At 51.1% G+C, this 11,208-nt stretch overlaps 1 protein-coding gene across 1 annotated transcript in view; it reads left to right on the top strand.

Annotated features, from left to right (window-relative positions):
* SDR42E2 (short chain dehydrogenase/reductase family 42E, member 2) overlaps positions 1–9,980 on the top strand; it is a 25,877-nt gene extending 15,897 nt beyond the window's left edge. Inside the window, exons 6-10 of the mRNA XM_027765401.1 lie at positions 1,167–1,304; positions 1,948–2,013; positions 4,503–4,566; positions 6,159–6,231; positions 8,930–9,980. Of these exons, the coding sequence (XP_027621202.1) occupies positions 1,167–1,304; positions 1,948–2,013; positions 4,503–4,566; positions 6,159–6,231; positions 8,930–9,182 (594 nt within the window). The 3' untranslated portion in view covers positions 9,183–9,980. The remainder of the gene's footprint in view (positions 1–1,166; positions 1,305–1,947; positions 2,014–4,502; positions 4,567–6,158; positions 6,232–8,929) is intronic.
* The last annotated feature ends 1,228 nt before the right edge of the window (positions 9,981–11,208 follow it).

Raw genomic sequence — 11,208 nt, 5'->3', positions numbered from 1 at the left:
AAAAAAAAAAAATTCTTAAAAAAAAAAAAAAAAAAAAAAACTTTCCTCTGCTGAAGCTGTATGTCTTATTATATTTTATCTTATTGTATTTTTTTGCCAGAGAATGTGTGCACTCACCGGAGAGAGAGGAGAAAGCACCCCACTCATAGGGCATGATCACACCACAATCCCTTCTCCTCCATTTCTCCATCCCATTGAGATTTGGGGCACACACCCGTGCCCAGTATGCTCTTCAAGCTACCAGAGCCAGGGTTCAACTGCAGTCAGCCACATGGAATCTGGCTCTCTTAACTCTTTTTTTGTTTGTTTGTTTTTTTGAGAGGTTTTTGCTATAGGGCGCATGCACTGGTCAGAAAGACAGGGAGACAGAGAGACAGAAAGTGAGAAATCACCCCCCAGAGGGGATGGCAGCAGGCAGGACCTTGAGTAGAATAACTGTCCATAGATGTCTTCTTGTTCTGGGCTGTGTGCGTGTGGGCTGTGCCAGCTTCACCTCCTCACCTCACCTACACACCAGAACTCAATCATGGGGGTCCCCTCCCAATGACTTACCACACCCAAAGACCCCACTCTGGGACACCATGAGAGGATTGAGTTTCCTCCTTCCAGTACCACCAAGTCCCAACATGTGAACTTTTGGGGGATACTCAATCACCACCCACTGAGGCCAAGTTTCAAAATACAAACCTTTGGGGAACAAGCTATTATCTTAATCATAACACTGGCCATTGTCAGGGTTGTAGCTTTCCTCCTGGACACCCTGGAAAGTTCTGAGCTGGAGAGAGCCAGATCTGACTTAGGACTAGGAAGGATCCTCTGCGCTGGGCAGAGGACAGACCACAAGGATTGAGGGTGCACCGGAGAGGAGGCGGGACGGGGCTCGGTGAGGGCACTGCTGTGGTGGCCGGACTGGTGGGAAGTGGTCGCACTGCAGACAGATTTTAACAGTTGAACCAACTGAATCTGTGGAGGAGTTGGGTGGGGGTGCAAGAGAAGGGAAAGTTGAAGGTGTCACCGAAGTTGTCTGTCACACGACCAAGTGTCAATGTCATAGAGAAGTTGGATATGAGCATCTGGGGCAGAGGGGTCCAGCCTCCAGCTATCAGCACACAGATGTGAAGGCCCTCCGGCTAGACCGTATCTCTGTCACCCTCCCCCTCCACCAGGGTCACATCAAAAGGAGGCTGCTCATGTTCCGGTTCGGGGACCGCAGGACGCGGATGAATTGGGTCCACGTGCGTAACCTGGTGCAGGCACACCTGCTGGCCGCCGAGGCCCTCACAGCAGCCAAGGGCTACGTGGCCGTGAGTCTCCTGCGGTGCCCCCGCCCACCTGCCCCCAGGATACAGGCAGGGTGACCATGCCTGGGGGATTCCCAGCCCCACACAAGAGTACTCCCCACCTTGGGGTGCCTGGCTGGACTGTCAGCTCAGGAGGCCGGGCACTGGGGGATGCGGGTGATTATTAGCACTTGGCAGTGACTGAGCCAGGTGCTGCTGCTCCTGAATAACAGGCACCAAGCCCTAAGCATTTGACTTATACAGGGGCTCTCCAAAAAGTTCATGAAAAATGAGTATTATGAAAAACGACACATGAATTTTGAAAAATTTGGGTGTCAAAATAACCTTTAAGTTTATTTTTCTGTGAACTTTTTGAAGTCTCTTGTTCCATTTAACCTTCACAGCAGCTCAAGGAGGGAGAGCCCTTTATTGTCTTCCCGTTTCTCAGTGAAGAAACTGAGGTACAGAGGATTAAGTGACCCTCTCAGGGTCATACAGCAAGTCAGGGGAGTGATCCTAAAATGCACAGGGAATCTTCCAGGTCTCTCCCTAGGCCTAGGGGCTGTTGAAAAGAAAAAGGGTTGGAGCTGCTGGTGGGAGCCATCTGCGATGTGGGGCCCAGCCGGAGGGCAGATGCTGACCGTCCCCTCCCTCATGTCCCCATCAGAGTGGGCAGGCATACTACATCAACGACGGCGAGAGCGTCAACCTCTTTGAGTGGATGGCCCCACTGGTAGGTGCCCAGACACCCACCCTCACCCCAACTGAGACCTGGGATCCCCATCTTCTCTCCCTGTCATTTTCTTCTTTTTCCAAAACAAGAAAATTTCACATTAATTCCCAGCTCTGGCAACGGCGTTCACGGACAACGTTGACACTGCCTGGAGCTGGGTTGTGGCTGATTTGGGGTGGGGGTGGGCTCCCGCCATTTGCCTCAATTCAGACCTGCTACCCACTAACGTTGGCATCAAGCCCTGTGGTCTTCGCGTGTGACCCACCATAGCATGTGTTGAGGTCTGAAGGAGGATTTAGAGGGTAGAGTAAAGCCCGGAGGGAGGCCATGGCTCCTCCTGTAATGTGGCCACTTGAAAGCACCGGCCTCCTCTCTGGGCAGCCCACAGACTCCTCCTTCGGGCCAGGCCTGCCTGCAAGGGGTAGGTAGACCAGAAACCCTGGCCTGGCGCCCCATCCCCAGGGCTCACATGTCCCCTCCTCAGAGTTGCTCTCCAGACAGCAGCAAGAAACCCACAGAGAAGCTGCCTTTTCCTCCAGCTCTTGCACCCCATACAGAGGTTTTGTTTTGTTTAAATAAGTTTTATTGAGATATCATTTACATACCACAGAATTGAAAGCATACACTTCAATGGTTTTTAGTTTATTCGCTGAGCTGTGCCACCAGCACTTAATTTTAGAACAGTTCATTATCCTCAATAAAACAAAATAAAAGCCTGGACTCTTTATCAGTCACCACCCTTTACCCCACCCGCTCCCTGCCAGCCCCCGGCAACCACTAATCCACTTGCTGTCTCTATGGATTTGCCTATTCTGGACATTTCATATAAAGGGACTCATAGAACGTGTGAGCTTTCGTGTTTGGCTTCTACTACTTAATCTTCAAGGTTCGTCCATACGGTAGCATGTATCATGTCAGTATTTCGTTCCTTTAGTAGTAGCATTATTCCCAGAGGGCATGTGCACTTGTCAGAGGGAGTCAAAGAGAGAAGAAAGTGCCCCCCGCTGGGGCATGTCACACCACTGTCCCTTCTCTCCATCCTGTTGGGATTTGGGGCACGTACACACACCAGTGTTTTTCAAGCTTCCAGGGCCAGGACTCAAACCATGGTCAGCCATATGGGATCCATCTCCCTTAACCACAGTGCCAGTCTGACTTCATTCTTTTTTGTTGCCAAAAATTATTCCATTCTATGGAGGTACTGAATTTTGTTTTATCCATCCATCAGCTGATAGAAATTTGGTTTTTTTGGGAGCCAGCCCATGGCTTAGTGGTTAAAGCATTGGACTCCCACATAGCCAACTGCAGTTTGAATCCCAGACCTGGAGACTTGCTTTCTCACTTTCTTTTTTTTTTTTTTAATAATTACTTTTTTATTTAATTATTTATTCATTTATTCTTAATTTGAGCAGAGAAAGACACAGAGAGAGAAAGAAAGAGAGAGGGAAACTGAGAAAGCAAGCCACCAGGACCAGGACTCGAACCGTGGTCAGCCATGTGGGAGTGTCCAGCACCTTAGCCACCACGCCACCTGCTGGTCCCACTTTCTCTCTGTCTCTGGTGAGTGCATGTGTCCTGTAGCAAATTTAAATAATAATAACCATACTAATAATAAATAAATATTTTTTTAAAAATAGGGGCTAGCAGGTGGCATGGTGGTTGAAGTGCTGAACTACCACATGATTAACCGTGGTTCAAGTCCTGGACCTGACAGCTTGCTTTCTCACTTTCCCTCTCTCTCTGTCTCTGTCTCTGTCTCTCTCTGATGAGTGCACATGCCCTTTAGCAAATTAAATTAATTAATTAAATCCTTAAAGAAGAAATGTGGGTTTTTTTACTTTGGGGTATTATGAACAGTGCTGCCCTGAACATGTATGCCTATGTCTGTGTGGACATGTGTTTTCACTTCCTCGGGAATTGCCTGGTTTTACGGTAGCTCTAGGTTTAACCTTTTCTGAAGAACAGCCAGTTTTCCAGGGTGACTGCTCCAGTTCACACCTGAGCCCCAGGGTAAGAGGGGTCCAGTTTCTGCACGTCCTGCCAACCCCTGTATTGTCTGTCCGTCTGACCTGGACGGTGTTTGTGCAAGGGAGAGCTCCATTCAGTCTGTGCCAGCCCAGCTCCCGCTTCCCCTACCACCCTCTGCACACTGTTCTCTTTAATAGCGGAAAAAGCCATTCTAGAAAAATCAGTGACTCGTAGTGTCTTTAGGTATAGGCAGACGTGAGTAATAACTAGATGATGTGAATGACCCTGAGGTAAAAGGTCAGCCCCTGCTTGCAATTCCTCCTGGAGTTTTCCAGCTCAAGGTGGGAGTTTCAGTTCCAGCCTAGCACAGGCTCAGAACGGGCTTCAGGGTCTGCCTCCCTTGGGCTGGTGGGCGAGGGGCTGCGAGGTACCTCTGCTGGCCCTGAGTAGAGGGAGCATGCAGCCTCTCCACACCTGCCCTGGAGCGACCTGGTCTCATCTCAGGCCATGTTTCCTTGCAGTTTGAGAAGCTGGGCTACAGCCAGCCCTGGATCCAGGTGCCTACTTCCTGGGTTTACCTGACAGGTAAGGAGAGGAGTGTGTGGATTAAAGCCCTCCGAGTGCCGGGTGTCCGTGCATTGCTGCATTTGGAAGCCAGGACCGGGGGCTAGGATGAGGCGAGTGAAGCACAGGCCACAGGCTTCGAGGAGGCAGTGCAGGTGCTCCGGGCCTGACTTGGGCTTGCACGGCTGGAGGAGCTCGTACTTCCTTAACTTGTAACCCTGGGCACCTCTCTCCCTTCCCCGAGTCCCGGCCCTGTGTAAACCCTGTCCCACATGCATGGTGGATGTGATTGGGCCCATTCTAACCATGGAGTGACTGAGGCTCTGAAAGGTAAGCGACCTGCCTAAGGTGTCACTTGACAAAGTGGGAGAGGCAGAATTCACCCCCAGGCTTGGCTGTCTTCCTGTGGCCTGTGCTGGCAGACTTCATGCCAGCTGAAAGGAGGAGTCCTAGAGCTGTCCTGTCCCTCAGAGTCAGCCTGAAAGCCACTTTTTGATGTGTGAAGGCTCCATTTTGACCTGTTTCTCCTCTATGGAAGGTCAGTCTGCTCTCCTCCTCCTCCGCCACAGTGTGGCCTGGTGTTCCCTTCACCCCCACTCCTCTAGCATCCCTCTGCTGGAATGCTGGAAGCCATCAGCCTGAGGGGACAGGTGGGCCTTGAGTCTCAAATAACTGTTCCTGGCACTCCTTGGCTGGATCGGCTGCTTTTTGTCTGTTTATTTTTTGGAGTGGCTTTTGTTATAGGGTGCGTGCACTCACCAGAAAGAGAGACAGAAAGCAAGAAATCACTCCCCGGAGGGATGGCCACGCTGCAATCCCTTCTCCTCCATTCTCCTCTTGGGATCTTGGGCACGCACGCATACACACCCAATTTGAGTTTAAGCCACTGGGCCCGGGACTTGAACCACAGTTGACTACATGGGAGTCCAGTGACATAGCCATTATGCCAACTGCTGTTCCCTTGGCTGTATTTTAAATGCATTGTGATGCTTGCCATTGAAAGCTGGGGTTTACAAACGTTTGTTCACCAGACATACTTGGGGGATGTTTCACACACAGCATGACCACGCCAGTTGGCCCTCCTGACCCCCAACCGTGGGTAACGACACTTTGAGAAGACTGTGTACACATCCACGTTTGGTGCTTCTCAACCCTGCTGCACATTAGACCCACCTGGAAGCATTTAAAATGGAAAAAGACTCAGTCACACCCCAGATGAATTCCACCAGGATCAGTGGGAAGGGGCTGGGAGGAAAGCGTTCGTATTTCTTTCGCAGGGCCCAGCGTGTGGCATGCATTGAGAACCATTGCTTTACCGCTCTCTTCCTGCTCAGGGGAGCACCTTGAAATAGAAGTGAGACAGAGAGCAAGAGCAAGTAACATCATAAACATGAATTTGAACCTGGTCATATTTATTTTAAAACTTCAGTTAGCACTAAAGGTGACTTGTGACATATTTCACAGCTAAACGAGGCACCCCAGGGTGTCTGCTGATTTAAAGGAACCCAATGGCTTGCACAGTGAGTCCTACAGCAAAGCAAGTCAGGCCCCAAGGGCCTCGCTGGACTTTGCAGGAGGCAAGGTCCCCCAGTCACTGGTGCTCTCTCCCACAGCCACAGTGATGGAGCATCTGCATCTGGCCCTGAGGCCCATCTGTAGCATCCCACCGCTGCTCACCCGGAGCGAGGTATGGCACGGCTTCCACTTCCATGTCCTGCTCCTTCTCCACACCCCACTGCCGCCACCCTCACCCCTGAGACACCATGACCTAATGCTAGTCCACAGCCTGGGAACCTTCCCCGTGGACTTGAATCTGGGGTTACCTGCTTTATAGTCATCCCCACCTCTGGGCGTCTGCAGCGGCTACACCCCCTGTCTGAAATGTGATGGCTCCAGGCCTAACCCTCATCAATGTTATTCCTTCATAAGCAGCTTATCCTTCCAGCCAGACTGGAAGCTCTCATAGGCAAGGTCCATGACACGTTTTTGAACACCACCAACCCCACCAGCTCTAAGCACACACACTCTTTTTCTCTTTCTCTCTCTCTCTCTCTTTCTCTCTCTCTCTCTCATGCACACACCCACAGAGCCTGGTAGTTTTAGGCTCATAGTTCACGCTGATTGAACTATGAATATAAATACTTAGTGCCTGTTGTGTCCAGAATACTCTTCTCAAATAATCCTGCAATGCAGTTTTATATTTCCTTAGCTTACACAGTTAAAGATAGAGGATGTTTGAATCACCAGACTTTTTTTTTTAAACACTAAACCAATAGGTGGTGTTTGGGCTTATTGGATTTCCAAAACCTTCCTGTCTACTCTCTCTTTTCGTTCCCTCTGATGTTCTCTGTGCTGCTAAATTCGAAAGGGCAAAAAAGATTATGATTCCCATTGTATGGTGAGAAACTGAGCATTAGAGAAATTCGTGCCTCGCCCAAGGTCACCCCATGCTGAGTTTAGCCACCCCGAGTCTGGTGCTGGATAACTTGCTGGATAACAGGCAAGGAGAGGAGAGAGAGAAATGGCGAGGGCGGAGTCCGCTGAGTGGCACACGCCAGGCCCTGTGCTTCCTCTCATTTAGTCGCCACTGCTACGCCAGGTCGTAGAGTCTTATCTGAGTTTAGGATGAGAAATGAGACATGGAAATAACTAGCCCGTGATCACTCATTTAAGTATTTCAGGGATAGAAACCCAGACCTAGTGATTTCCAGCTTAAGTACAGGCTCCTCCAGTGGGTCAGGAATCACATCCGTGTAATAGCTGCCAGGATGCTGCTGCGTTGGGGTTGATGGTGATTGGACTTGGCTCCTTCCCTCAGGTCTAACTTCAGGGTTTCCTCCTTCAGCTCTGGGGCAAAGGGCCCTCCCTTGGGTAAGGTTCTCGCCCGTGGCTCCAGTGCCCTCTGCTGGTCAGCCTGGAACACAACAATCAGCCCTCTCGGCAGCTTTTTTTTTTTTTGGAGAGATTTTCACTGTAGGGCGCGTGCGCTTGCCAGACAGACAGAGACATAGAGACAGAAAGCGAGAAATCACTCCCCAGGGGGGATGGTCACGCCGCAGTCCCTTCTCGGCAGCTTTTCATTCGGTGATTCGCCAGATACTGCTGAGCTATGCCGGGAAGAAGTCTTTACCCCAAGGAGCACACAGTCCAAAAGGGAAGACAGCCCAGAAACTAAGCAACTCAGCACCAGTGATAGGAGCTATACCAGAGGAAAATAAGAGGAACTTCAGAGCCTGTAGGAGGGGCATTTAGGCCAACTCTGAGGAAGCTAGGGAGGCTTCCCAAAGGAGGTGACATGCAAACCTGCTCTCTCAGAATACTGTGTGCTGGGATCCTGCTTCTGCAGTTTAAAGCTGTATCCATTTGTAATAAGTTCTCTCTCTCTCTCTCTTTTTTTTTTCCTAATACTAGCCAGCTGGAATTAGTCTATATCTGCCTTCCCCAAAGCCCTGAACTTACTAGCTAGAGAAAAAAAAAAAAACAAGGACTGGCCTCTCTCCTTCCCCCAGTGAAGTGTCCAAGACCAGGGGTTCTCCCCAGGGGGTGTTCCATGAGGTAGGAGAACCAAAGAGCTGGTGGACTCTTCCCCAGTACCCCAGCCAGGAAGAGGAAGAAATGCAGGCCCCAGCACTACAGGAAGGAGCATGGCCAGAGTCTGGCTTCCCCCTTGATCCCCTACAAATCCCTTAAACTCTGACTTTCCATTTCCAAATATGCAAAGAGGAGACCTGCTAGTACCACCCCAGAGGATTAAATGAGATAAGGCATAGAAAAGATTTAGCCCAAGCACAGTGAGTTCCATAAACAATAGCTGTCATTATTATCCTTGACACTGGTGGACCCCAGGCCACTGGGCCCTGGAGAGCAATCAGTTTTGCACAATTGCATTCGTGTCTTACGGAAACTTAATCGGCAGGAGTGTGACGTGTGCGTCTAGGGCTGGGGACAGGAAGCCAAAGGACATTTTCCCCAGACAGCCACACCCTGGTCACAGGCAGGGAAGGGCGTTCAGCTTCTTCTAACAGAGACCAGGACTGTGTGGGGCCTCCGCAGTCCCATCAGCAGGGCAGGCGGGAAGGATAGTGCAGAGATGGGATCTTTGCTTCCTAGGGACGGAGGAGTGGAATAGGGCGCGAACTCAGCGGGGCTGTGGGGGAGGTGCAGAAAAAGCATCGTGCAGGATGCGCTCTCTAGAAAAATAGAGAGGAAGAGAGGAAAGAAAATCGCCCTAACGAGGGCATCTCAAGAGCAAGACGCAGCCCTGGGTTTTTTGAATTCTGTGATGAAGGGGAAGTCCCGGCCTTCTTATCCCTTTTAGTAAACAACCAGGTGGAGGAGGCTCTCCTGCCACTAGTGCGGCCTCGGCTGCCCCGCCTGTCCCGCCGGTGCACAGCGTGGCCGTGACGCACACCTTCCAGATCGCCAAGGCCCGCGCCCAGCTGGGCTACGCGCCAGCCAAGTTCAGCTTCGCGGACGCAGTAGAGCAATATGTGAAGTCCACCACCCGGCAGCCCCGCGGCTCCACGACACCGACGCTCCTGCGGCTGCTGCTCGGGCTGCTGCTCCTCGGCCTGCTCGCCTTGGCCCTGCACTTCCTAGGTCTGCAGCCCCTGCAGGCCGCCGTGGAACGACTCTGAACGATTGCCACCGCGGCTGCCAGCTGGGCTGAGCCCTCGCCCACCCACGGCTCTCTGGCCAGGACCGCTCCGGCTCCGCCTCCCGGCCTGGCTCCGCCCCTGAGCCATGGCCACGCTCCCGTCCCTCTGTCCTCTGGCCTGCCCTAGCGACTAATGAGGCCCTATCCTCAGCCTGTTCGACGACCTCCTCGTCCCTGACCAATGTCAGCCCTCACCGGGATCCTCTCCTGCTCTAATCTCGCCCCTTCCCTAGCCTACACCCACGTTTGAGCCGCCTCCCCTAGTTTTTTCCCCTCCAGAGTAGGCCTGCTTCGCCTTGGGTCTAGCCCCTCCCCTCGTTTGCCCCCGGCCCCGCCCTCCTCTCTAGCTCCACCCCCGTGGCCCCGCCTCCTGGGCGGGGTCTCACTGGGCCTGCCCGCTGCTGCCCTTCTGCGGACTGTGGACCCTCCTCGCTGCTTAGGCTTCTCTGAACTTGTCCTGACGTGTCTCGGAATCTTGGATTTGACCCATTGCAGTAACGTTGCCTCTGACCCGCCCCGACCCAAATGTGTGGTCCGTCGTTGGTGCAGAGCTCCGTGTGTGGATAGCCAGGATTTGGAGGAACATCGGGACCCAGGCATCTGGTGGCCCAACGTGACCTTTTCGCGTTCCTGATTTACAAAGCTGGGGGTATCTCAGCATAGTAAACACGATTTTCTCCCAAGAGAGCTTTTTCAAGAGTTGGATGCTTCAAAAAAGTACCAGGATCGTTATAATGAGATGAAATAGAGCTTAGGTGGTCTTATTAATATTTTATGATTTAGAATGTTTCTTTTGTTAATGACGGGTAGTGGTGAGCACCATAATCCTTAAAATTTAAGGCCATAAAGCCAGCAGGTGGCATAGTGGTTAAGGGGCTGGATCCTACATGGCCGACTGCAATTCTAGTCCTGAACCCAGTGGCTTGCAATTCACTAGGCGTGTGTGCGTGCATGCCCAAAATCCCAAGAGGAGAATGGAGAAGAAAGGATTAAGGGGGAAAAAAGGATTCAGGCGTGGCCATCCCTGGGGGGGAGGGGTGATTTCTCACTTTCTATCTCTCCCATGACCACACATGCCCAATAACAAAAATCTCTAAAAAAAAAAAAAACTGTTAAGGCCATAAAACTTAATCCATCTCTACTCTCCACAGAAACAGCCTGCCCATCACCCTGGTATCAGATGTGGGTACCAAGACATTGGTGTGTAAATAAATCTCTGTATGTACTGTAACACGCATGGGCAGAACGCCAGGCAAACATGGGTCCTGGCAGAGAACCATCATGAGCCAGCGGGAGAGGGGAGCAAGTGTGCTTATCAGAACCAGCGTGACCAGCACAGGTGTGACCCGCTCGGCTGAGGCAGTTTGTAAAGGAACCAAAAAATGTATGCTCCTCTTTGCTAGGGTGAATTACATGTGTGTGTATGTGTAATTTTTAAAGATCAGTAATGACCCTTTATGTTTGCGTAATGCTTGACAATATTGAAGGGTTTTCATGTGTATTATCTTAATTCTTAGGGCCACCTACACAATAGGGTTTATCATTCTTTTTTTGTTTTTTTTTTTCTTTTTTTTTCCTTGCTATAGGGTGCATGCATTCATAAGAGAGAGAGAGAGAAGGGAGGAAGAGAAATCAGCCCCTCAGAGGGAATGGTTATGCCACACTCCCTCCTCTAGTCTCCTCCGGGAAGGTTCTGAGTTTGCACTGGAGGACCACCCTGAGTACCCAGGGCTGGCAGAGGCTGGTGGTGGGTGGCAGTGCTAAGACCCTATTGGGCATGCATGCTTGGTCTCTGTGTGTGTGTCTCTCCCGCTCACAAAAATGAACTTTCAACTCTCTTTCCTCTCTGACTTCCCTCTCCCAATCCTGAGGAACCTGCTCTTAAAGCAAGAAAAGCAGACTGCTCACAATTATCTTTTAGATGTTTCACTCAGCCAGAACGCAGCTTCTGAAATCCAAAACTTGAGGGAAAATATCTTTGTTTTCTGCATTTCTCTCCTTTCTTC

This window comes from Tupaia chinensis, unplaced genomic scaffold, assembly GCF_000334495.1.
Source record: "Tupaia chinensis unplaced genomic scaffold, TupChi_1.0 Scaffold138136_1, whole genome shotgun sequence".
In the NCBI taxonomy this organism is placed as follows: domain Eukaryota; kingdom Metazoa; phylum Chordata; class Mammalia; order Scandentia; family Tupaiidae; genus Tupaia; species Tupaia belangeri.
This window is presented reverse-complemented; position numbering and strand designations above follow the sequence as displayed.